This window comes from Myiozetetes cayanensis, unplaced genomic scaffold (assembly GCF_022539395.1).
Source record: "Myiozetetes cayanensis isolate MyiCay16 unplaced genomic scaffold, myiCay2020 scf5-8, whole genome shotgun sequence".
In the NCBI taxonomy this organism is placed as follows: Eukaryota; Metazoa; Chordata; class Aves; order Passeriformes; family Tyrannidae; genus Myiozetetes; species Myiozetetes cayanensis.
In genome coordinates, this window is record NW_026087742.1 from 2,077,706 (window position 1) to 2,104,523 (window position 26,818).

The 26,818-nt window shown below is 43.2% G+C and overlaps 3 protein-coding genes across 5 annotated transcripts in view; 1 reads left to right on the plus strand and 2 right to left on the minus strand.

Moving 5' to 3' along the window:
* Positions 1-234: 234 nt before the first annotated feature.
* On the minus strand, positions 235-11,413 carry BTLA (B and T lymphocyte associated). Of its 2 annotated transcripts, XM_050333493.1 has the most exons (6): positions 11,267-11,413; positions 4,215-4,529; positions 3,239-3,271; positions 2,468-2,602; positions 2,147-2,193; positions 235-1,067 (listed from the first exon to the last, which is right to left on the minus strand). In XM_050333493.1, exons 1-6 carry the CDS (start codon positions 11,352-11,354, stop codon positions 729-731), a joined length of 957 nt encoding a protein of 318 aa, XP_050189450.1. In that variant the 5' UTR covers positions 11,355-11,413; the 3' UTR covers positions 235-728. The 2 variants fall into 2 exon arrangements, with proteins under 2 accessions (XP_050189450.1, XP_050189451.1); XM_050333494.1 differs by lacking the exon at positions 3,239-3,271.
* Positions 11,414-13,758: 2,345 nt separating this feature from the next.
* Positions 13,759-19,641, minus strand: CGGBP1 (CGG triplet repeat binding protein 1). 2 transcript variants are annotated; one of them, XM_050333586.1, is made up of 3 exons: positions 19,566-19,641; positions 17,413-17,985; positions 13,759-17,334 (listed from the first exon to the last, which is right to left on the minus strand). In XM_050333586.1, the coding sequence occupies exon 2, from the start codon at positions 17,961-17,963 to the stop codon at positions 17,460-17,462; it is 504 nt and encodes a 167-aa protein (XP_050189543.1). In that variant the 5' UTR covers positions 17,964-17,985; positions 19,566-19,641; the 3' UTR covers positions 13,759-17,334; positions 17,413-17,459. The 2 variants fall into 2 exon arrangements, with proteins under 2 accessions (XP_050189543.1, XP_050189542.1); XM_050333585.1 differs by having other exon boundaries at positions 13,759-17,985.
* A 314-nt stretch (positions 19,642-19,955) lies between these two features.
* The window catches only part of ZNF654 (zinc finger protein 654), a 28,265-nt gene continuing 21,402 nt past the window's right edge, over positions 19,956-26,818 (plus strand). The window contains exon 1 of the mRNA XM_050332970.1: positions 19,956-20,112. Within this exon, the coding sequence (XP_050188927.1) occupies positions 19,981-20,112 (132 nt within the window). The 5' untranslated portion in view covers positions 19,956-19,980. The remainder of the gene's footprint in view (positions 20,113-26,818) is intronic.

Below are 26,818 nucleotides of genomic sequence, written 5' to 3' on the forward strand. Positions count from 1 at the left end.
TTTGTTATTTCCATTGATCCATTGTGGACAAATGCAACTTGCAGTAACTTCACCAATCAATCATCCCACCAAGAGAAATATTTATATATATATATATATAAGAGAATTTGCTATATTTAAGTATTTTCTCACACCTTATTTGTGAGAATTCTTTGTAAAGCAACACCCCCCTCCTTCCCATCCACAAAATACAAACACACACATTAGTGCTCACTAGATTTTGGTTAACACCAGCTTTAGACATTCATGGTGCTCAAAGAACTCTGCAAGGAGGTAGAGTGAACTGGATTGAAAAGCTGCACCCTTGGAAGAGTGTCCTTAGAAACTCAGAGAAAAATTCTCCCACCAACTTTTACTTGGGAGAAATGAACCTGACTCAGTTTCATCTTCCTCACAGGTTCCTTTTGCATGTTTCTATCCTAGGAAAACCTTTCCTTTCTCCCCTTTGTGGTTATTCAAGCCATAGTAGAAGCAGAATACTGGGGAAAAATTAAAAAGAAAGGGAAAAAAAAAAAGCTGACTGGTTTTATTCCAATATTTAAGAGACAAACACACAGTGCAAATACCCACCCATTGACACGGGCTGTGTTTTGAATTCTGGCGTTGCAGCAGAGCATCCACTGGTCCTTCTTAATAAAAGGAAGCTCTCCCAAGAGAGAAATGAACATCCTGGAGGGATGCTGGAACTGAGACTGCAATGTAGTTGTTTGCAGCAGTCCTGGCCGTGTTCATCGGTGCACGTTGATGGAGGCATATTCTGTAACTTCATTTACTGGGGCTCGTTCCCTTCTCTGCCATCTTCCTGCAGGGGCAGAATGGTTCAGTGCAGCATAGGTGAGGGCATCTGGGCTTTCAGGTAAAACTGGGATGGAAGGGACACCGGGAAAGCTGCAGGGTGGGTGAAGTGCTCTCCTCTGAGCGTTCCAGGGAGGGACGTCGTTGTCGTAAATTGCGTTGTCCTTCAAGGCCTGTGGTGGGCTGGCCATGGGACAATAGAGTGAGGGGCTTTCTTCTGAAGCTTGTGCTGTTCCAGCACCGGGGGGTGGAGCAGCTGCTGGGCTCCTGACCTGCAGAAAGCACAGCAGAGTGTAGAGTTCTTTATTTCCTAAGTAAGAGCCTTTGTCCGAGGTGTGTTATCCCCTTTAAACTGCTTTTGAGCAGAGGTGGATTGGATTCACCTGGTCACTGGACTTTATTCTGATCTTTGGAATAAAGTTAGAAATCACTCTTCTGTCTCCTGCCTTTCTCCATTTCCCTTCCCAAACTTTCATGTGTTTTCCTGCAAGATGGCAACTTCTTAAGGCAAAACTGATTTAGCATTTTGTGAGAGCTCTTCTATGCTGCTCATTCAAGGCTTTCCCTTAACAGTTTATGAAATCTTCCTTATTTCCACCTCCAAACACCACCCTCCCCTTTCCTCATTGCCTCCTATTCCCTCATTTCCCGATCTCTTGCTTCTTATCCTCTTTCTTACTATCTTCCAATTAAATCTTTCTCCTTCTCCAAAACAAAATTCTCCTCTATAAATTCATCCCCTCTAAGTCATTTGCTGTCATTCATTTTTCTCTGATCCCCACCAGCCCCACCCCAGTGACTGATAATTGTCAGCTCTGCTTGCACCTTCAGTGTTCTGCCTTCTGCACATCTGATTTCTCTGGAAATAATTGCAGGACTTGTTGAATTCCTGTTAGTTCCCTTATTAAAGCCTTTATTTTCAGTCATTTACCTCCTTCTGTGGGTCATATTTTGTCTTACACAGACAGTCTGCACCAGCTCGACTCAGGTGCTTCAGGTGCCTCAACTATTACTTAGAATAGGGAGGGCACTTAGGAATTAATAGGTTTTGAGAGGAATTTAGGTGCCTAAATTGTGATTTAACAGGAATTTAGGTGCCTAAATTGTGTTTTAACAGGAATTTAGATGCCTAAATTGTGTTTTAATGGGAATTTAAAGTAAAGTACCTCTGTGTCTAAGACCCTTAGTTCTTTTCCCTCAGCCATGGTGATGTCTCACTCCAGACAAACCATCCAGGCACCAAGAAGGTCCCTGACTCTGCCTCTGATCCTGTGCCATGTTTTGTACTACCCAAAGATTTGGTCCTGGGACGTGGTTGTGGTCAAGTTTTGGTGGGAAAAGTTAAACATACCAGGCTCTCTTGTCTCTGTTGTGCCAGTGGAGTTCTCTTTTGCTTTGCTGGGGAAAAAGAAAGAAAAAAAACCCACTGTTGTAAAGTCTGAGGTTTTTATTGCTTTAGCTTCCATCCTTCTGTCCCTGTAAGGGAACAATACAAGGGGCAAATTAAGGTCTTAAAAATTCAATATCTTGACTGGCACACTGTTCAAGGACATCACAATAAGGGGATTTTCATAGAGCTTTTGAATGCAACTGCCCTGAAGCCATGAGAAGGAGTGCAATGAAATGCACCCTAGGCAAAGCTCAGTTTAAAACTAAGTTTAAAACTACTCACCATGGCACCTCTTTAGACACCAAAACGTGCATCCAATGATGAACAAACACAGGCCCACGGGTGCTGAGGCATAAATAATGTGCAATATGTTGTAGTCCCCAGATTGTTGAGACTCTTCTGAGATTCTGGTGGTATCTAAAATTGCATTAGCATAGAAAAATATTTGACTGGCTTTTTATATATATATATAAATATTATGTATTTCTGATGCAACTAAATTCTTAAATGGACAATTATTCTGTGACTTGGTGCAGCGTGTCAGGAGATAACCTGAGCTCCATGGGCATCCCACAGAGTGGGAAGATACTGGAAGGAAAAGTGCATGGGGAGCTGTAATTCGTGGTTGATGCATGGCAGGGAGCAAAGAGAGGCTCAGCATTAGAGGAATGCTCTGAAATTCCAACATATTTTTTGCAATTGTGATTGTGAACAACAGCCCACTGTGGGTAAAACCCACATTTCAGGCTGTGTTCAAAGTGATCCTAACACTTTTTATGTGTAAGCCAATTATTACTGGGATGTTAAACAATATACCAGAAGTGTAGTGCATAGCACCAGGAGGTAATTTAATTGGCTTTGTCCCTTTTATGCTGAATTCTGGACAGTCCCAGCCTTGAAATCTGTGCCCCTTGAGAGCCTGAATTTTGCTCAAGCAGGAAGAAAGCAATTGTAGCTTAGCAGTGAGTTTAGAACTTGTCTGGACTGCACAAACCAGAGATTCATAGCAATACAGGCTAGTTCCTTTCTCTTAAAGAGGAAACAAGAACTTACTTTCTGGTGAAACTGTGATGTTTACAGACTTCTCTGAAAGAGAAAAGCAGGACAGGGAAATGAAACAGCAACTTGACATTTGGCACCGATGGCATCAAGCAGAGGGAAAGGTGTTTTGGAGGAGGGGGGATGATGAGTTTGTCTCCCAGTGCCAACAGAGTAGTTCTATCTTTCAGACCTCTTGGGCATTCAAATGGATCACCAGAACATATTTCAGAGGAAACATGCATCAGGAGCTGGACATATATGTTAAAGCCTTAATTTTTTGCGTTACTCTCTCTGTTGCAGAATTAAACAAGGTTTTAAAGTTCATTAACTTCCCAGGGGAGGAACTGGCAACAGAACAAGCTTAGCCCTCACTGCCTGGGCTCAGGAGGACACACAGACCACTTTCTAGAGCTGCAGAGCAACGCTGAGGAGGGCAGACACGGCTCCTCATTTCTGGACTTGGAACGCCAACTCAGTCAATGAGAAGACCTAATTTGCCTTTAAGATCATTTAAAGCTCCGGTAAATATTTCCTGCTCTTGAACATCTCGGGGTACAAAATCCTACCCTGTTTGTTGCAAGGAGGCAATTTTTCCACAAGGCACTTGAGTTGCTTTGTCCTCCCTGCTGTTGTGTGGCCTCAGTGACTGCTGCTCCAGGAGCATTTGTATCCTGTCCAGTCCTTGTGATGGACAACCAGGCTGTGCTCCCACAAGCTGTTTTTGTCCCAGCTGGTATTTTTTTAATTACCAGATAGGCTGCTTGGTGTTGGCAGCTCTGCCTTTCTCTTCCAGATCCCCCTGTTATTTCTTTATGTTGTTCTTTCCTTTGGTTTCTGTCCTACCAAAAGCGTGGAGGAAGAGGCAAGCACCAGCTCAACTCTGCTCCCGGCCAAACACGCCAGGAGCTGTGCTCCAGGAGGCAGGAGTATTGCTGTAAAGAGCATTTTTTTCATTTAACAGGGCTCTCTCACAACCCAGGGGGCTCACCTTCAACGATGACCTTTATTTCGTGGCTCTCAATGGAGAAGTTGACCCCTTTGGCCTGGCACCGAAAGCGCCCGGTGTCATTCCGATGGACCGGGGAGATCTCCAGAGCGAACACAGAGTCCGACTTCCATCCTGCTTGGCCCCTCTCCAGCTGCACACAGGTGGCTCCTTCCATCCTGCACCACTGCAGGAGTGGCTTTGTCTGGCAGTACCGAACTGGGCACTCCAGGGACAGAGAGCCCCCGACGTGGGCTCTGTACCGGGAGCGGCTCGGAACGTGAATTTCGGCTGAGCAATCTCCGGCTTCATCAGATCCTGGGAAGACAAACATGACACAGATCCCAGCAGTGGGAGGCTGATGGGTGCTCCCCATAACTCTGATCACAGGGGGTTTGTCTCTGTCCTGACTCCAGACTTCCCTTGTCTCCTTGAAGCAGATCTGATCTCTTTATGGGAGGGTGAGAGCAGAAAGCATCAACACCACTGCTCCTTTTGTTTCCAGGGGGTTGTTAAAATGCACTTTCTCTCTGTGATATAAACTTTCCTTTTTTTTCTGTATCTCAGTCAAGTTAGAAATTTCATATTTTGTGCAGAAAACACGTAAGATATACATAGCAACCCTTCCTGTGCCATCCTTCTCACAGATCTTTCCTGTTCCTTTTAGATTTATTTGAGATTAGTTACTTCACAATTCTTCTTAACTTGCAGAAGTAAAGGCCTTTTTTTTTGGTAGAGATTTTTATAATTGTGATCTTGAGTAGAATTATGTTTAATGCAAATATATCTCATCTATTTTTTAGATTTTTGCTACATTTTGTTTAGTTGAGGGTTCAGGTCAAGGGTTTGACTCACTGTAACTCTGGGACTTGGTATTTGAATGCCCTGACCTTTTCTCAAAGACCCATGTGATGCTTTATTTCTCTGGCTAGTTCAAAGTAACAATAAGTGATACCCATGTGATTCCTACTGCCCTACCTTCTTTTATAGGGGCTTTGGAAATGGGCACGGAAAAATTAGGTAGCACTCAAAGCTGTATCTTTAATATTGTCCTCATTTTGCCCTGTTGAATGTACCTGGACTTGCTTGATAACAAGGAGTAGGTTAATTCCCTGTTATTTGCAGCCACTGCAGAAAAAGATGTCTCTGATATGTCTCTGCCATGTGGAATATTGAAACTCCTCTGCCCACAGAACTTGGAATGCCAGGAAGTTTCTGCTTTGAGGGGTTCAAATCTGAAGTCATCCTTGATTGCCAAGGTTCCCTTGGTCAGGGTGGCTTTAAATGAGGTTTGAAGTGGGGTGAGGAGAGTGGCAGAAACACACAGACAAAGCAGCTTGGACAAGGACTTCAGAACTGGTCCCTGTGGAGGAAATTCAGATAATTTGGATGGAGACAAGAAAATTAGCCAGAAGAAAGAGCCCTGGGTACAAACAAGGTCTTTTTGCTAATGGAAAACATCAGGATGAAAACCAAGGGCAAGTAGAATTGATTCAACATCCCTGAGAAGAGAAGGAATGAGAGCAGCAGAATAAAAATGGCTTTGTTTGGCAAAGAAAGTAAGTTCTTCAGTAAGTTTGGAGATGTGGGAGATAAGAACTCATCAGCTGTAAATTAGTGACAAGAGTACAAGCCGTTTTGTGTTTTTTTTTCATTCAAAGAAAAGAGACCGAGAGGAAAGGACATAATAAAATCATGTAAGATAGAAAAGAAGAAGGAAATAACTGTTTTCCTCACATTTCTGGTAGGTATGGGGACAAATAAAGGGCTAAAAGTGAAGCAGGATCACTTCTCTTTCACTTCAGATCTCTTTCTGATTAAAAGAAAGCAGATTTCGGATGATTTCAGCTTTCAGGCAATTAGGACAGACCTACTTTGGTCACACCACAGCAGCAGAGCAGCACGTGGTGATCAAGAGCCTGAAAGTGGAAACTAAAAGCTCAAATTAGAAAGTCAAGGTTTCAGTTCGTTGAGCAATGATTGCCCTGGAAGATAATGCTCCAGGAAGTGATCTGTAAGGATTGATAGCAGCCTTCTTTCTGATATAACCTTATGTAACATATATTTCCAGAAGGATGTGTCTATCTCTGCAGCAAAGATATTTTCTGCTGGCCTTCATCTAAGTATTTTATCATATAGTTTTATTTTATTATTTTTTTTTTAAATTCTCCTTTGGAGAAAAACAAACCAACCAACCAAAACACAACCCCCCCAGAAATAAAATGCCAAAACTTTTATAGAAGGTCCAGAAAGTCCAACTTCTCTCAGTTTTCAAACAAGTTTTGAGTTTCTCATGAATTCCAATGAACATTACTTTTGTAGGTGCTTGGAAAGGGAAATGCCTCATCAATATTAAACATTGCTCTAAAGAAATAATTGTCTTGCACTTGAGGGAACAGGGGCAGCACAGAAATTTCTTTATTTCTGAGTGGGAATATAGAAATTTCCAAACCAGAAGCTTTGCTGAGGTCTGGATGTACTTCAGGGGTAGATTTTGTGCCCCTCTTGCTCTGCAGGTGAAAGGAATAAGCAGTTCAAGTGTTCTCTTCCTCGTGAGAAAATTCCATCCTTAGAACTTCCTGCACTATCCCCAATTCAGTCACAAGGAGCTATTTCACTGCTTAATAAAAAATGTAGTTGGTTACAATTTATACTTTGGTTTTGGTTTGGTTTTTTTGTTTGTTTGTTTGATGGGGTTTTTTGATGGTTTATTGTTGTTGTTGTTGTTTGTTGGGGTGTTGTGGCTTTTTTGGGATGGGTTTTTTGTTTTGTTCTGTTTCTTGTTTTTAATTAAAGTTCCATTGGCATTGACCTTACGTTCTATTTCCTTACGTAGTATGTTTTTAAGAGAATTGAAATAAAATATGTTTGTATGTCTCCAATTCAACCATAAGGAGCTGTTTTGCTGCTAATAAAAGGCTTAGTTGGTTACAGTTTGTTCTTTGTTTTTGTTTGTTTGGGGTTTTTTGTGTGGATTTTTTTTTTTTGTTATGGGTTTGGGTTGGTTTTTTTGTTTGTTTGTTTGTTTTGGTTTTGTTTTTTAAGTTCCACTGGCACTCCTATTACTTGTTCTTTTCCCAATATTTTGAAGAGATCTGAAGTAAAACATGCTTGTCTCCCCCCAGGTGAGCTTGAACAGTGTTTCCACACAGCCTGTGCAAACACCTGCCCCAGGTTTGCTCCTTTGTCTGCAGGTGCTGATCCTTCACTTGCTTATTCCTAATTCTGGTTAAATTCTACTCCCAGAGCAGAATTCCCTGCTATCCAGAGATCCTGACTCCAACATCCTTGTTTTCTTCACCTATGGAATGTGCCCCTGGGCTTTGGGAACAGCACTTGGGAGGAACTTGTCCTGCCTTTGTTTTTCTAGGTCAGCTGCAGTTTCGGTAGGGGAAAAAAAGAGCTTATTGAAATTGGATTGAATTTCCTTACTTATCCTTTGTGGATCCTGTGGAAAAAAGCCTCTGCCTGCCAGGTAAAGACCACTTAAACCAATCAGACTTCAAGCTCCTTTTAATTCGGTATTTTTTTACTGTGACAAGACAATTCTTGGAGCACAACAATAATCATAATTGCTTTGGACTTCAGGGTCTCAAATTCTCACCAGGAAGAAACCCAGTCCTTGGTGAATGTTGTTTGGGGACTTTCTGGAACAATATCACCAGGTGAGATGAATGGAGAAGAGTTAAAACGTTTTTCTCAGGCTTTGTGCAATTCTTAGTGTCAATTGTTTTAAACTTCAATAACCAAAAATCTGGACTAGAGAAAGCCTTTCCTTATAATCCATCTTTTTTTTATTCCTCTAGTGATTAAGTGTTGGGATTGGTGATGAAAATGCCCTGAAATATCTAGTTAACCTTTCCTCTGTCCCAAATCACACCTCCCTTGGCAATAAACTGCAAGTGGATATAAAAAAAAATGGAGAAAATCCTTTTAAAACCAAGAATGTTTGGGACATATTTCATATAGAACCAAATATTTAAGACTAACTTTTTAAAATATGTGTCACAGATCTCCTCCAAAGGCCATTTGGCAGGGATAGGGGTTTTGGTGTAGATTTGGGATTAAATAACAATATAAATTAATTTGCAATATACAATATAAATTAATTAACAATTTAAATTAATACAATTAGTGATTTTATAGAGAATGGGTGATATATATATATTTTTTAAACAGGAAAATAAAAACCAACACTCCTGACAATGAGAGGAAAATTTTCCAGTTCATTAATTGAATAAACAAACCTGACTGAACAAACTGAGTGAATAAACCTGAGCACACACGTGGCTTGGTGAACTTTTCTGCTGAAGAGCCTCTCAGGTTTTTTTTTTCCTCTTATGAGAAGTCAGTGGCAGGGGCACTGCCAATTCTGTTCTATATTTCTTTCTAAAATAAGCTGAATTAACTTCTGTGCCAGCATTACAGCAGCCAGTGACAGGGTTTCACACTGAGTTTAAAGTGTTCAGTCTCACACTGAGCCACTGGTGCTCACGATGAGCCTCTGAACGTGCACTTTGCATGAGGGGGAAAAATGACCTGTGACAGACTTTATAGGTCAAACTTCAACTCCTCAGTAAGATCCCCGCTGACTAAAAGCACGTTTTCTTTCAGATCCCACACTTGAGTGTGTTTCTGAACAGGCTGCAGTGAGCTGGGCTCTCTGGCTCCAGGAATTAATTTACACAAGTAAAGCAAACCTCCTGCCAGGATTCCCCATGAAAGCACGTGTTCCATAACTTGTCCAGCAGGGAAATACTCCTGACTTTAATATTAAATACTTTAATAAAAACATTGCTTGATTTTTTTTTTGTTCAGTTTTATGTTCCAGAAAACAGCCATGACATGACTAATTAAGCCAACAACGTTCTTTTTTTTCTGGCAGTGCTGGTGTTTGCAGTGCTTGGCCCGTTTGCTGACGTAGCTGATGAGGAGTTGCATCGTTTTTAATCCTTCCTTGATGAAAGCCGTGTAAGTGCAGAAAATATGCTTTTATGTTTTGGTGACTGAAAGCTGAAGGTGGAACTTTTGTGCTGGCATGTGCAGGGTATCCCACAGAAAGGTCACTGGGGCTGAGAGCTGTGCCCACCACCAGTGGGCACGTACTCGGTTTCTGGACGGGATTCTGGGGGCAAGAATGAGTTGTATTATTATTATTAAACCCCAGCTTGCTGGGTTTGATTTTCCCTGGGATGAAACACTTCATTTCTTTTGTGTTTGTAGCCCAGAGAGCAACAACCACTCCTTGTGAGGAGCAGCCTGTTCTCTGATGTTACAAAGGAAACAGGGTCTAACTGGACTAAAAATTACAGGGCTGTGGGGGCAGAAGGTCCTTCTGCTTGTGATTTATGAGAAAACAGGCTTATTTTTCTGTCCCTAATTTAGAAAACATTATTGTTGTTGTTGTTGTTATTATTATTATTGACTTGGTCTATGAAATCTGAGGGGTCAACTTTGTTTTCTTTTGGAGTAAGGGAAGCTTTGGATAGATCTGCAACACACAGAGCTTAAATAAGTTGGCTTTGGTTTTCAGCTTATTTTTAACCAAATAAAAACCAAGCAAGTTTGGGAAAATCTTGGCATAAAATGTAAACACACGTAAAAAATATATATTATGGTTCTGTAAAGACTGACTTGCAGAACTTTTCTCCCTGTAATGCTCCTGTGAATATAATTTTTATTTTTGTAGTAGGTGCAGAGAAAGAAATATTAATGTTCTTGGAGGACTCTAAGTAGTTCTGTCTTAGATCTGAGAATAAATCCTAATCAAATGTGAAGACAAACCAAACCAAAACCCCCAACCCTGTGTAAAAAAAGGTTGATGCAATGAACAGAATTTCCATTCTGTTTTAAAAGCAGTATTTGGGAGCTGGCAGAGGAGTGTGGAAGGTTCATCCAGCTATGAAAGAATTATACCAGGCAATGAAGAGAGATGATTATGCGAGGGACTAATGACAGAGGGACTTAATGAAGCGCCTCATTTTCTAATCTTCTAATTTTCTTAGAGGAAAAGAAAATACTTTCATTTAGGTAGTGAAGGAGGTTGTCAGCTCAAGATACAACCACTTCAGAAGCACGTTAGTTTAGTCACTGGAAAATCCAGCGTAAAGCAAGCAGTTCAGGAGCTTCCTGGGGCTCAGGTCACACCCTGATTGAGCAACTGGCCTGGTAATTCATGTCTTGTGAGCGAAATGTTTGGGTTTCCCTTCCCAGGGATGCTCTGACTGCTTGTTTAACATCTCCCATTAGTATGAATAAAGTGTCCTATTCATCAGAAAAGAGGAGTGTCAGAAGATGCTGCGGATTTGCGGGGCTGGTCACACGTGGGTCAGCTGAGCTTTCCACAGCCCGTTCAATTTGTGTCGTTTTAGCAGGATTTTATCACCTTATTTCCACCAATTTAGCAGATCCATTTGAAATGGATGAAGAGCAGCTGAGTGTATCCACTGCAGCAGCTCTGAGCCCTTTTGTATGCCTGTCTTCCTTCCAATGCCAACATTTACGGCTCCTGTACCATATCAGTCAGGAGGAACTTGCAACAAAATCATCTCCTTAGACAAAATAAAGTAAAAATAGTATTAGGAGTGTGCCGGGCACAGGGTTGTCAGGCCAAATTAGGAGAACCTCTTATTCAAAAACTGTGGCGGTTCAAAGTTGAAAGTGGGATGATAATTCAAGTGGGATGATAAGTAAGCCGAGTAATTGCGGGAACACTTGCCTGGCGAGGATAATTTGGTTGCAGAGCAGACCTAGGTCAGAGCTAGCGGCATTCCCAGATTTCAGGCACAAACCCTTGGAAGGAAGAGCCTTTGGCCCCAACCACAGTGAAAAATGTGTTTGGTTCTCAGGTGCTGGGGTTCTCCTCTAGACAGTCACTGAATGTTTCTCAATTATTACCATTATCATCCTGGTCAGTCCAATTAGGGGTCCCTGATATGGTAATAAAATAAGACTCGTTATCTCCAGGGTCCCCTAAGCACTGCTTTGCTTTCTGCTCCCCGCCCACAATGTTTAATAAAACCACGGTCAGGTTAAATTGCAGAGCCACACCTTACCGTGAACTCGAGAGATGCTCTGAGCCAGCACTGCTGGGAGAAGGTTCAGCAAGGTCCTTTTGAGCAGCATGACTGGAGAAACCTTCATTGCCTGGGCATTGCCAACACGATGGTCCCGAGGGTTTCAAAAGGGCAGCTCTGATGGTCCCTCCCGGGCTGTGTGTGTGTCTGAGCCGAGTGCCTCCACCGGTCCTTCTGCCAAAAAAGGGGTGGGGAAGCTACAGATATGCAAAAATGGGATGGGTTACACAGCTGCCTCTTTTTGGGGTTTGTTTTGTGTGTGTGTGTGTGGTTGAAACACGAACTGCTTCATTGTTTCACATCACCTCAGAACTCTGTGCTTCTCCCCTCGCGGTGCAAGGAACCACAGCTATTTTTTATTTTAATTTATTTTAATTTTTTTGAAAGATGCTCCTGCACGTGAGGTTTAAATTTTATAACCAGCCAATATAGCAGAGATAAGGGAGCCACTTGTTCAGCCCTTCAGTCCTTGTGCTTTAATTCAGCATTAGCGAATTAGGAAGCTGAACAAACTCACCTCACCGTTCACGAGCTGGTGGAGGTCAGAAACACGGCTGAATATTTTGGTTTTTGTTAGATCAACTTAAAGCAACCTGCACTAAAAGTTCTGGTTTTGTTTCTAATTTTGTCTGGGATATTGGATATTGCAAATATTAACATTAAATATTACAAACAATATTATTTCTGATACTGTTTGTAATTTTGTGCTATTGTTTCTACTACTTGTTTTTAGCATCCTCGTAACAGAAGGCCAAGTAATTTGATTTTTTTGATTTTGTGGGTTCCTTTTTCCTATCTCTCTTCCCCCAATATTTCTAAAACATTGAACCACTTAATTGAACCTCCCCGAAAACTGCTGACAAGGCAAAGTTTCTTCATAAAGCCAAAACCAAATTCAAGTGGAACAGGAACTTTGTACATATAGAAGGTATCACTTCTGCCTATAATGCAAATACATCAACCCCCCAAAAGAAAGCAGGGAGAGGAAAATCATGCACTTAAACCCTGTGCTAAAATGGTGGAGTTTAGAGGGTAGTCAAACACTGGACTATATTTTTCTAGAGAAAATACTGAATATTATGGCCTTAAAGACATTTAAATTTATCAGGATTCTTTTTTTTTTTTTTTTTTTTGAATAAGTAATGTTTTAGAGAAAACAATGGAACAACGCTTCGAAATTTTGTGTTTGGAAGGGTCTGGTCACAGGAGAATCATCCTGATGTTTGCGAGAAAGTGAAAAAGACTTCCAAAAATTACAATCCAGCCTGAAGGAGCAAATATTTGTGCCAGAAAACCCAGGGATTGTTAACTGCACTGGCGGTGCTGCCTCCCCTGGAGACAAACGCTGCGACCACAGATGGCATTCGTGTGGAGCGAAGACACCTAGTGGTGAACCCATGTCTAGCTTGGAAAATTTGGGTTATTTTGGAGGGTTTTCCTGCCGCTGCAATTTTCTGCCGGAGCTGTGTCGAGTTACCCAAAGCTTACGCCAGGAATGTAACATTTGTAGTTTGCACTTAAGCTCTGTAATTGTATTAGACAGAGTGGTTTGGGCTGGATTGCTACAGATTGATGGTTTTTCGTTAAATAAGGTTTTGTCTGTTCTCTGGGGTGGTTTGAGACTGGCTTTCTAGGCGGGCAATCCCTTTTTGGCAGCTTTGTGGAAGTTTTCTGTGCTGTCATCCATTCACCTTTTGGGAGAGGAGACGTGGGTCAGAGTGGCAGGAAGGGACATATATTCCCTGTCCTGCACGCTGTGTATGGGTTGTGAGGATTCTGTATTTTGTAATTTTTTTTTATGGTAAATAGCTTGGACACTCATCTATGCTTGGGTAAAAAGGCTTTGCTAAATGAGGCTTCCAGTGCCCCTGCTGATGCATCACTACTTTCTTTATCTCCTTCCCGGACAGTGGTTGCTCTGGGGTTGTTGGTTTGTATCTGTTTACTTGTTTTGAGGGGTTTTGTTTGTTTTGGTAGGGTTTTCCCTTCACAATCTTTCTGGAGGTGGCAAAGAATCTGAGCTTGTCGTGTTTTTTCGTTGGGACTGCGTTACCTCCTTGAGACCCTCACTGTAAGGTGAGGAGGTCTCAGTTATTCCAGCGAAATCCAGCCCTGAATTTGAGAGCACCGAAGGGCAGGTTAAAAAAACCCACCCGATGCAAACCAATACAACAAAGCCCCTTCAGAACCTCTGAGGCTCCTAATTCCTGTTCTCCCAGCTCCTGTTTTCATACAGGAGTTGTCCACACAAAAAAAAAAAAGAGAAGCTTTGTTTAAAAAAAAAAAAAAAAAAGATTTATTTGGAAAGTTAGACACAACCTTAAAATTGTTTTACAAAGACAACAAGCACTCAAATTACACGAAGAGTTAAGTAGCAGTGAGTACAATGTGAATGCAACAACAGTGAGTCTTGCCTCTCTTTATATGCAAATATAGAGATTATCCTTGCCAAACTTCCAGCTTTTTGTTTGTTTGTTTTGTTTCCTTTTTTTCCTGAAAACCAGCTCATTTATGCTGCAAAACCAGGGAGCATTTCACTGCTCGGGTCAGAATTGCTAAAAATAGCCCTTCTGTCAGGAAAATATCCCATAGTTTGCAGAAGAGGTTTTGAAAAACAGATTTCCCTTTCATTGTGGTGGATGTTTCACCTCCCCCAAGGACCTGCCAAATCAGAGGCTTCAAACTGATTAATAATTTGGAAGCTTGCTCATGGTTTTTTTTTTTTTTTTCAATTTTATTATTTTAGCTGTCAGTTGACTACACTGATTTAAGTACATGGTCAGAGAAGAAAATATTTCTTCTTTTTATTTTTTAAATTTTTTTTTAAATATTACATTTAGAGTTTAAATATATTAATAAAACCACCTGGCAAAAAGTATCCCTTATAGGCTCGTCCCTACACAGGTAAAGTGACAAGCAGACCATCCTGCCTTTACTTCTGAGAGTCCTTTTCTTTGCAGGAAACACCCAGAAAAATAATAATGAAGTGTTCTTGCACAAGAAATGGAACCCCCCATGGAGACTGATAAAACAATCACAGCCTCTGAGCTAGGATTTAGTGATTAGTTAGTTCAGATATGCCAGAAATCTCCTGCTGTAAATCTTCCCTCAGATCAACAGCAACTAAAAGGTTATTATAAATTAAAAGTTTATCCGACTGTAGCCACGCTGGCAAAAATGATGCTCTAAATTCGAGTGTTTGCAGGACTCTTGTTCCACAGCTGAGTGGAACCACTCACACTTATTTTCTCTGAGAGTAGAACAGTCTGGATGATTTGGGTCATATTCATGATTACAAACTTACTTATTCATTCTTCTTTCTAGGTTACCTGGAAGTGCTTTATTTCTCATTGTTTCACTCCGGTTATTAACGTTTGTTGCAATGGATCAGCATCTGGATTTTAAAAAAAGCTTGTAAATTTTAAAAAAGCTTTTTAAAATGGAAACATCCCTTTGCTAAGACACCAGAGTGCTGTGTGGAATGAAGTTCATTCCACTGAAGATTCTGATGACCAACTTTTGGCTCCAAACTGTTCAGAGTTGGTTGCCCGTGGCTCTGCTGCTCGTGTTCCTCACCAGGTTTGTGCTGCATCAAAATCAACTGGTGCTAGAAGAATTAATGAAAATACTCACAGAATTGCCCTAATTCTGTAAATCTCTGGATGTAGAGATTGCTCTGTTGAAGTAGAATAAGCTTTTGAGAAAGTAAGTATTCCAATATTCCTTTGCCTTATTGAGAATGACTGGTTCTCTTTTTTTAAACCCAAACTCTTGATGTTGCCAACTTCTTTATTTTTGGGTAAAACTGCAAAAGTAACTGGATTTATTTATTTATTTTTTTTAAAATCTGTGCAAGACACTGTTTAATATCACCATTAAGCTTTTCAAAATGTCTGTCAGTTTGTCAGTCAAGGAAAAAACACACAACATTGAATCGTATCCGAAATCGTTATGGGGGTGCAGCCTGAAAAATCCCACATTAGTAAAAACTGGGCTAACCGGCCCAAAATCACACCTTTTAATCACCCTCTTTTCTCCAGGTGCTTATGTTCAGTGGAAGCTTGTTTTCTCAACACTTCACTGTTTTCCATTTGCTTCCATTGATAAGGTTTATAAAACAAAAAAAAAAAAGAAGAAACATTAAAGTGAGGATGTTGTTTCACCGCAGTGAGACAGCAGCTGGGAGAGAAGAACACTTTCAATTATTGTCAGGACAGAACAGGCTTGGCCTAAGAAGATTTCCAGAAGAGTTTTAGCCCAAGGCAGCTCATGATTTCAAGCTAAACCCAAGCTTGTGCAAAAGCAAACGGTATTTTGGAAGGCATATTTTTTTTTGATAGTTAGGATTAGATTAAAGGATTTTGCTGCTGGTGTTTCTGCCTTTTGGAGCTCGGCACCAACCACCAGCAGAGCTGAGGGGATGGCTGGGACTGAGGGGCAGCAGTGGGGGTGCTGAGCACCCCTGTCCTGGTGCACGTGGATGGGCAGCCTCCTGCTTTTTTGGTGTTGTCCATTTATTCCAGAGGGTTTCTTAGCACAAGTGCATTTCTTCAGAAGCTAAGTGCACAAAAAAAAAAATAAAACAGTTGTTGCTAAGTATGTAAGTCTCCCTCAGCCCAGCAAAAAAAAAAAAAGACTGCTTTAGGAACAGCTTGGGAAATAATTGCAGAAGCAAAATAATCAGGTTGTTTTGTCTCTTTTCAGCAATTACTGAGCGTTGCTGGAAATAAAAGAAACACTGTGAAATTCCGCCGGGGAAAGGAAGCTGGCTAACTGGCCCCACCCAAGGGAGTTAAAGCATGTTTACCCCACCGCGTCCACTCGGTGGGAGGATTTCTGTGCTACAGAAGCTGCTTGGCCGCCTCCCTGAACCCAGAGGATCTCCAGGAAATCCGGAGCAGGCAGAGGTCAGCTGTATGCCAGCACTCTGCACAGTGCTCTCGTGTCTCACAGAGCACTTGCATCCACTGGGCTGGTTGGCTCAACCAGATTTTGGAGAGGGTAACCTGACTGAAGTTCTTTCTTTTCCCATTTTTTTTTTACTTTTAGCCAGCCCAACAGATGTGGCCATGGCCCAGAGCAAGAAATACAGCCCAGGTCTGTAATTGCAGGATAAATCCCAAATATAGACCCTTTCCTACTTGTGCTTACAGGTACTGAACAGTCTTTGCAGTAACAACTTTAATCACTTCAGTGCCCTGGACTGAAAGGCTGACGACAAGGCTGGGGACGTCGAGGACCTTCAGGGAAAGATGGAAGAGTCTCTTCTCCCGTGCACAGTGAAAAAACCTTCCCAACTCCACAATTTAGGGCCTCCCCCCAGCTCCAATTCAGATTCTGCATCCTTGGGAAAAGGCATTAACCCTCTCTCCTAAGAACTTGGTCCAGCCCAAGTCCCACTTGCCAGCAGCTGCACTGCAAACCACACTCAGTCACTGGTTTATCTGCTCAGCTTTCGAGGATTGGCACAGAAGCTGAAGGGGCAACAGCTGAGACAATGAAAGAGGGATTTCAGAAATGCAGACGCAGTGAACCTGCACAACTCCCAGCCTTGTGAGAATTGTGGAGCTCAGAGGTCAACACAAGAGACCGGCTATTCGAGCTGATGGACACATCCACAGTTGCACCAAACAGAGTAAGAGAGTATTCTAGAAGAAAAAAGGTTTACCATTTTAAAAGGTAAACCAAACTCGAGTAGAAAGTTGCAGCAGTCCTCCCCCAGCAGAGCAGTTGCATTTTAATCAACCATCCTACAGCTTCTTGCAGTTCAAACGTGCAGCGCCACTTCTTGGGTCACTCAGGGACAGGACACCGGACAAAGCAATCCACTGACACCATTAACAATCCCCACCACACCATCTTCCACGGATATTTGGATGCACTGTTCAGGTCCTCCATCCAAGTGCCATCAGTTACAGCTGGACTGGGCAGAGATCAGGTGCACACCAGGAACGCTCCCCACATTCAACAGGAATTCCGAAGTCCGCAGCAGGGTCAGCAACAACCTGTGGCACCACACCACTGAGCCCAGGCACAGATTGTCATTTCTACAAGAATACAAAATAGCTTGTAAAACCAATATGTAACACTGTATATATATGCATGAATATAAAAATAAACCACACCATCAATATGTAAAACTTCACGACACTGACGCCAACGGTTTCCCCCCTCAGCGGTCTTCGGTGTTGATGAGCTGGTTCTCGTCGTACCCGTCGGGCAGATAAGCCTTCCGCAGCTGCTCCGACTTGGGTATGGAGCTGCCGTTCTTGACGTGGCGGGACAGGAAGGCTCTCACGGACGGGTGGTCGGCCTTCTCCAGGGGGATGTTGGCTTCCAGGCACATCTTCACAAAGTCCTGGATGACGCTGGATTTCTCTGTCTGGGCAGCAGCGCTGTTGCACTGCAGGGAGGCGGTGAGAGTCCTCTGCTTCTTCCGCACGTTCTGCTCCTCGAACTCCGCCTTCCTCTTGGTGTGCGTTTTGGACTTGAGGTGGTCGTTGATGGCGGATTTCCGGACGTGGTTCAGCACCACGTTGCAGGAGGTGCAGAAGAGTTTCCCCCCGTCCTCGTGGAGCTCGTTCCCGAACTCGGTCACGCGGTCCTGGGGGGTCACGTACAGGGCCGTCTTGGAGCGGTTACGGGACGGGGCGGATTTCACTCCGAACCGTTCCATCGCTGCCTCCGGCACAGCAGAGCTGGAAAACACCAAACTGCCGTCAGGATTAAACCCAACACTCCTGCATGGAGCCTGTTCAACACCCAGCACAGCGCTGTTGGCATCTAAAAGGTAATTAATTACATGTAAGATACCCGTGTGTGAAATTGTTATTGGAAGGAAGGCTCTTCACCTTAAAATCGAAAGAAACTGGGCCAGAGGAAAAGATTCTTGGTTTCTACAACTACAAAGCTCAGAACTCAGAACCTTCAAACTCACAACCCTCAGAACCCTCCAAACCCAATTTGTTAATTCCTTAAAGTCAAACAGAAAAGCTTTCTGCTTTTCTTGAAGACATTTTTTTGGGGGTCAGTGTTTTTCTGTTTCTTTCCCGAAAAGGATTTATTCTGTTAGCAGAAGTTTAGTAAAAACATTTATTTATTTAGCAGAAATTTAGCTGTCCAAACGGCAGGCAAGAAGACCGTTCCTGTCACTCACAAGAGCCAGTTACTCCCCCTTTCCCTCCCAAACAACAACAAAGAAAAATAGAAACCAAATCTAAACTAAACAAAACCAAACAAGAGCTTCGTCAGCGCTCCTTTGGAAACAGCCCTCGCTTTTGCTCCAGCTCAAACCACAGCTATCAGACTGAACCTTAACTTGGAGCCTAAAGCAAATCATTAAGGGCAGCCTAATGGGAACAGAAAAAAAAAGGCAACAAGTGTTAGAATCTTCTATTTTCTAAAATATATATGTGTCTATATATATATATATAATTTTTTTTTAAGAAACACAGAAGGTTGCCTGGCCATTTATTTATGGGCATGATGTACTTTCTCTGCACTTGTTTGATCATAGCTTGCTGTTGCAATGTTTTTAAAAAAAGACAGAAAGCAGTTTCTGCTGCATTTTTTGCTCGGCCTGGAACTGAAGGAATACATAATTCAGTCTTCAAAATTGTCTTTCTTTTCTAAAAAAAAACCGAACACATTGCAACATGGAAGAGATTACGCCCTTCTGAAGAAAAAGAGGCAAAGATCTTGGTATTAAACAGATCTAGTTAATTTTTTTTCGCTCTGTTTGCTGCTTTCTGTAACAAGTCTTGACTTCAACTCTTGACTTGTACAGCCCTATAAAGACACACTGAAAAGATAAACAATCTTTTTTCCCAGCATCCACGTAACTTTCTTCATTCTTTTTCGTTGCTCTTGCCCAAATCACGTCCGACGTGAAATCAAGCGAAAAAAAAAAGCGAGCCTTGACCCGGCACAAACTTGTTGCTTTTCGGCTGCTGAAGCGGCGGCAGAAAATCCCCCGGCAAGCCGGGTGTTGGCGCTTCCCCGGGGCCCGCAGGGATTACGGCTGGCTCTGTTTTTCCCGGAGCCGGCACGGGCCGCGCTCATCCCTCAGCGATCGCTGCCCGGGGTCCCTCCCTCCCTCCCTCCGTCCCTCCCCGCCCGGCGCTCCGCGGAAGGCCCGGCCCGGCTCTCTCTGCGGGCCCGCGCAGGTGCGGCCCGGGGCTTGTCCGGGGATGCCCCGCCGGCCGTGTCGCGCAGCCCGGCGCCCTCCCCGCCGCGCCGGGCCCGGTTCCCCCTCGATCCCCGCCGTTCCCCTCGTTACCCGCCGTCCCCTCCGTCCCCGCCGCCGCCGCTCCTGCCGAGGCCCCGCCGGCCGGCCCCGCCGCTCCACCGCCCCCACACGCTTGGCCCCGCCCACCGCCCCGCGAGCCGCGCGCCGATTGGCTCCCCGCGCCGACAGGCGGCGCTTCCGCCCAATGAGAAGACGGGCGGGCGGGCTCCCGGGGAGGAGGGGGCGGGGCGGCGCCGCAGGGGCGAGGCGCGACTGACGCGGCCCTCAGCCAATGGACGCAGCCCGGCTGGGGGCAGGCGGCCAATCGCGGCGCGGGGGCGGGGCCGCGCAGGGTCGCGCGCGCTGACGGACAGCCGGCTCGACCAATGGAGAGGCGGGGGGCGGCCCTTCCGGCGGGGCGGGGCGGGGCCGGCGCGCTCGGTACGCGCGGGGCGGCGGGGCCGCCATGGCGGAAGACGAGAGCGACCAGGAGTCGGAGCGCCTCAGCGAGGAGCTGGAGGCGCTGGCGGCCCCCGGGCTGCCCCCGGCGCTGCCCGCGCTCCTCCGCAGCCAGTACTACTGCCGCCGCTTCTGCCAGGTCTGCGCCCGGCGAGCGCGGAGGGTGTGGGGGTGGGGAGGGCACGGCCGGGCCTCCGCGGGGGGGATGGCGAGGCCTGAGGAGGGGCGGGGAGGCTCCCGGGATGAGGGAAGGCGAGGGAGGGCGGCTCCGGGAGCGGGGCAGGGAGAGGCGGGGGCGGCCGCGGGGACACGTGTGGGGCTAGCGGGGCCGGGAGGGCCTGGGGAGCGGCCCCCGCACCCGAGTCGAGCCAGGCTGTTTTATTATTATTTTTATCGTTATTGCTATTATTTTTATTATTTTTTTTTTTCTCGTCGGGAAGCAGCGCTGTCACGGTGCGGGCCCCGGGATTCTCGGGCTCCTCGCAACCCCCCAAAGTAACAAGCGAGCAGCAACAACAGGTTGCTTTTTCCCGTGCTTGTCCCACCGGCACCTGCTGATGGAGCGCTGGTTGGGCCGGGGGAATATAACGGGGGTTATTTTATATACGGTATAACAGAGGTCATTTTACATGTAGTATAATAGAGGTTATTTTATATGGGATGTAACGGAGGGTAATGTATATAGAATTGCCTCAGTCCATCACCTTTCTGGCTGCCACGGTTGGTCTCTGCACTTCAAATAAATATGTTTCTATCTCGTTATTATGTTTCTGTTTTAAACGTTCAGCGAAACTTCTGTTGGAAGTGTTTTATGTGCTTAATGAGCTCGGGCGCTGCTCACCGAGTCCACAGGTTGCTTTTTGGGGGTTGCCCTTCCTTTTATTGAATTTCCTCCTCTCCGGTGATCTCCCAGAACTTGGGTGCTTGAGGGAGAGCTGCGGAGCGAGTGTCTGTGGTTGTGCCTTGAGTTGGTGATCTCTCCACGTGGGCAGCCAGTGCTCTGAGCGTGGAAAAGGGCTCTGCTCCTCTTCTCTTTCAAGTTTCCTTTCTAACAATCCCCAGGTTGAATAATCCCGGTGACAGTCGGTGAAATGAACGTACGAGCACTTTGCCTACGGGGCTTTTTTTTTTTTTTTTTTTTTGGGTGGTGTAAATTTGGCCTGGGGTGATCGATCAGCAGTCATGTGCTCGGCTCGGCACAGCCTGAGTTTTGGTTGGGCTTGTTTGTGGTGACGGCTTTTAGCTGCAGAAATGGAAGATCTTAAGGGCTGTGCTGCTGGGAAGAGCCGGGTGACATTTGTGGTTTTTTGGGAACAAATGAAGCTGTTGTCAAAGAGAACAACTTACCCTCCTGGGGCTGACAGTGTGGGATTATTTTGGCCTCTATGTCCCTGCATATACAGAGAGGGCTGACAGGACCCTCAGCCTCTTCCATGAGGAATAAAGCATATTTATATTTTTTTTTCCTTCAGAAAATGTCGTGAATTTTAAGTCACTTCTTTCTCATAACTTTTGTTGGGGGCAAAAAACCACCACCATCTCCCTTAAACACTGTGTTGCTTTATCAGATTTAAATCCGTTTATCCACCTCCCCAGATGTCTTTTTAATGCAGTTTTTCCTTCAGATCGGGTTTTACCAGAGCCTGGTGCTTTGTACTTGTGTGTGCAGATCTGCAGGACACATCTGGCTGTTGTGCAGGTTCCCACCTCGTTCCTTAATAGTTGCTTAGTGATGAGGTTGAACCACCCAACAGGATAATTTTTTATTTTTGGAGTAACATTCCCATTAAGTCACCCGGGCCGTGCTTCCGATCACAGTGCTGAAGCTCTTTGGAGTGTTGCAGCTCAACTCCTTTCAGATAGATTAAATAACAGGTAAAAAAGCAGGCAGGCTTATCAGAGCATTTCCCATAAATATACAGTATAATGATCCAGGATCAATTGGACTGTGGCATCTCTAAAGCCACGGGCAGTTTTGGGATGTGTGTGTTGTTAGGTGTCCGTGGTCACACAGAGTCATCCCAGCCTGACTCTTTCGAGGCAAAAAGGCAATAAAATGTTTTCTTAGGGATTGATGACATGCAGAAAGCAAAAAAAAAAGATCAAAAAAAAAATCAGCATTCCTGTGGCTGGAGCTGAGAAGAGACACTTGGAAGATGAGTCAAGTGCCCACTTTATGCATCTCACCAGCTGTTTCTGGTACTTTCTAAAATGTGCTGATGGGGCATTTCTTGTTTGTGGAGTTCCAAACCCACTTGGAAAAAAAAGAACAAGGTCCCTGTAACTACTTTGTAAGTTCAATTTGAAAGGTTGTACCTGAAGAATCTCCCTCAGCCTAAACATTTGGAAGAGCTCCTTTAATTTCAGCTTCTGTTACGTGCAGAATTCGAAATTCTTCCTTGAGATTTCCTGTGTGTCTGAAGTACAGATGGTGAAAATGGTTACTTTTTGGTCTGAGGGTTGAGGTGGGGGTTACTTTTGTAATTAGAAGGATGAATTTCCAAACTGACTTGATTTGAAAGCAAACCTCATTAGTGAGCTGGAAAATGGATGTAGTTCCCTTCATTGCCCTTGCAGTGGGTGCAGTTTGATGACCCAGCTCGATAAATTTTCAGGATATCGGCTTGTAACATGAAATCCTATCAGAATATTCCAAGCTGCTCCCAGCATTTCTGTAGTTGTCCACATGGCTGCAGAGCTGTACTGGATGTTATTTTGTGACTGAAATAAGTGCCAGGTGAGTTCAGATAAAGTACCAAAGTGATGCCATGAGGGATAAACACATCAGTTCACAGCCCTCCTGAAAGAAAGATCACCCCGTTTGCTTCCAGTGCTTGGTGGGATCTTGAGTCACTGCTGGAAAAAAAAGAAAAAATAATTCCTGGGCTTATAAACCCGAAAGCTGAGAAGTTCAAATTTAGGAACACACCAGAGAAGATGGTGTTTCCTGGGTTTATTTTAGCAGGCAAAATTGCAGGGGTGTTGTGACTCAGCCCTGTGGTGATGGAGGTGGAAAAATGTGCAACTTGGATTGTTTGTTCTCCTGGTTTGAGGGTTTCATACCTTTCCACACTTTTTGTGTTTTCAAATAATTTTAATACAAATATAAAGTGTTTTCCAGTGCTTCAAATTTGAAAGCATTTATCTCTTGCTTTGGACTTCAAGTCAATAACGGTTAAGTTGGTTTTAGATTTTATTTAAAAAAAACCAAAAACCAACAAAGCAAAACATCTCCAAACAAACCCACCCTAAAGCTGTAGGTTATGACAGGCTTTTATTTTATTACATTTTGGAACTTTGAGATCCATGTGTGATCTGCATACATCATTTTAAAGCTTAGCTAAAAAAATCTTGCTCACCTGAGTGGTAGTGGAAAGTGATTTCTTCAATATCTTTCAAGCTTTTTTTCTCTGAAAAGGCAGATTCTGTAATTTTTAACCATCTGTTTAATATATTCTATCTTTCTTGTGCCTGCTGTCCTATTAGTTTTACCCTGAGAAATTCTCTCCCTGCTTTACAAGTGGGATTAAGGAGCCAGTATTTAGAAAAGAAACATTATCCAAATATACAAATAGCTTGTAGACTTTTCTTGGTCTTTGTAACATTTTTCTCCTTTCATTCTTTGTGAATTTTCCCCACTGGACACTTTCAAACTTCTTGGTGTTGCTGCTTCTCCAGGTTTTAACACCTTTTCTTTAAGTGTATGAAAAAAAACTTGAAAAAAAATATATCAGGCTTGTAATTTATAAAAGAATTGCAGGGTTTTATACCTGAAAAGAAAGATGTGGGTTGAACGATGGCTCTGTGTGTCTGCAGCCTTGCTTTTGCAAACTTAGTGCAAAAATCAAAAAGTGTCTTTTTGAACTACCTAAATGTCCTGGGCTCTTGAAAACCCAGTGTGAGGGGTTGTTCTTGCCTCAAGCAGGCTGAGGAAATGGTTGAGATTTCAGTGATTAAGGGTGGGGGGAAGCGTTTTAGCTTTAAGGGTAGAGCTTTGGCAGCAACTTGTTTCATAGGATGCGTCATGCTGTTGCTGGGTGATGTATTTTCTTTTGCCAGAAATGTGATTATGTTTGGTTCCTCCTTATGTAATATTCACATGTGAATTGCAGTAAAAATTCACGTTTTTAAGGTGAATGTGAACAACCATTACTTACTTTTTTTTTAATTAAGTTTTTATATGTTAAGGAATATTTTATGTTACCCTGAAATCTTCAGGCCTTCTCTTATTTGGATAATGAAATCCTGATTTGTAAGGACACAAACAGAACAAAATGTTCATTACCCACTAAACAGGCTAAATAGACAGTAAAAAAATCAAGTGGTTATTTCTTGAGGTGTTTCCAGGTGTGGAGTAAATGGAATTTTACTCAAGTTCTCGTCTAGAACTGAACTTTGGTGTCTGAGCTACTCTGACCGGGTGTTGCTTTGAATTGTGGCTTTTAATTTCCAGGACACTTTCTTTTTAAGCATGCCCCTTGTTTGCTTGGCAATTTAAATCCTTTTTTGCCTCTTCCTGACCTGTGACAACTACTACAGATGTTTATTATAACAAATGACCGTACATGTTTATTATAAGGAGTGACAACCACCTGCCAACAAACCTTCCTTGTCTGAAAACTATAAGCAAAAATACAGAACTGTTGTGGGTTTAATCCTTCCTTTACTTTTTAATTTCCTGAGAAATTTTGGAGTAATTTTGAAATCCTAATAACGGCAAAGCTTTAAAATTGGTGGGATTTGTAGTTTCTGGTGGTGTTGTGGGAAGGAACAGGAAAGGCTGTGGCAACTCCAGGCCTAGCACTGCTTGAACCATTGGTTTCTTGTGTGCATTTGCAGATCTGGTTGTTTGCAGTGCTATTTCTCTCTGGAATTTAGTCCAGTAACTTTATATGTGCATATTTAGTCACTTAAAATATATATTTGATCAGTTAATAAAATGACATTCTGGGAAGTTCTTTTTTTGTCAGTTCAGGTCTTTAATTACTCCCTTGTTATTTTTGGAGTGAGCTGCCTTAGCTTCGTGTTTAGTAACTTCTGATAAGTCTGGTCTTGATTTTGTACTTAATAGACACATCTGAGTCATGGATTTTGCTCTGAGTTATTCAAACATGTTAAAAAAAAAAGGGGGGAGGAAGTCTATTGGTGTGGGAGAAAGGTGGAGCTGAGCTGGAGGGTGCTGTCACAAAGTTTGGTGTCAGAAAAGCTGCCTTTCAGTGCTTTTGTCTGCACTGAGTGAGAAAGGGAAACAAAAAGCCCCCCAAAACCAAAATTAAAAATTGCAGCCTAAGAGTCCTTGAAGGGGGGTTGTTGTTTCCTGAAGTGCTGTGATGATAATTCACCACGTGAGGCTGAACATACACATGTCCCTTCAACTTGTTTGCCTGGAGAAATGGCAAAGCTGGTGTTTTTGTTGTTGTTGTTGTTTTGGGGGCTCTTTTTTGGTGTAAACCTTTAGCTGTGTTCTCCTTTACAGCTTCTGTTTCAAAGCGTGGCATGTTGAGTATTTTGAACAAAAAAAGGAGTTGATTTCTGTTATAGAAAAAGTCACTCCATGAGATGACTTAAAACCAGACATTGAAGTATATATAGAATTTAAAACAAATGTATTCCCCACTCCCCCTTCCATATAAAACGTGTGTGGAGTGGGGTTTGAAGTTTATTTTGTACTGAATTTAGCTTTTTCTCCACCCACCTCCAGCTCTCCCATCCTTTACTGATGATTGTTGCAAGTGTGCTCAGAATTGACTGATGTTTTGTTTTCCTGGGGCTGTTGTGTCACATTCACAACAAAGTTTACTGTTCATATTCTTCCTGACCAGTTTGGGCTGCACCTTCTCCAGACTACAGGGTCTGGTTATTCTCATCAGTGTGATGATTAATTTATATGCTGCATTGCTTTTGAATGCTGATTATTTGCACTGGCTCTACACTGACATGAGGACCAAAATGTTATCAAAATGTCATATATGCCAAACTAAAGGATGAGATGAGCAAACACTGTAGCTTTCCCCTCTTTAACTATATTCAGTTTGATTAATTTACTGTAGTTAGGAACTTTTTAACATCTTTTTCAGCTCCTCCAGGCTCTCTAAATTCACGTAGCATCACTTGAGGAAGGAGCTCCACAGCTTAATCACACCCCATGTGAGGAACCACCTCCTGTTCTTTGTTTTGATCCTTTTTTTGACCTTTTTTCGGTGTCCCCCTTGCACCTGTCTTGTCTTCACAGTCCAGAGTGTCCTAGTTGGCTGCACTGATCCAGATGTGACATTTATTTTTGCTGCTTAGCATTTCTTGCCTTCTTTCTTGCTTTCCTTGGGGCAGGAATGGGTAGGTAGGAAACCAGCATGTGATTATTTCTTTTTGTTTTTTATACTTTGTTTTATATTGCTCTTCTAAGGTTTAATTTGCTTTCTTGGCCGTTGTGGTGAGAACTGGGGTGATTTTTCATTAAAACGTTTACCGTAATAAGACAGCCTTGCTTTTGGGTGGTGATTGTCAGTTTGAAGGCCAGTTTATTGGTTCTGTTCCCTAAGTACCACTGCTGTCTGTGCTGAGGTCAGTCACTCACTGTCTTTAAATCCTCTTTACAGTTAACACTTTAGGCTACCAAGAAAATAAACTAATATTGTCACAGAACGTGTTTTTTTTTTTTTTTATTGCTGGAAATGATTTATAAATATGTTTTTGCTGTGCCTCTCAGCACTGTGAAGCACCATGGTGGGAACTTTTATTTCTACCTTGGTTTGACCCTTTGCACCACTAAAGGATGTTTGTTCTTTCTGTCTACTTTGTTTCTTCCAAGGCTTTCGTGGTTTTCTGGGCAAAGAGCTTTGCTAAAA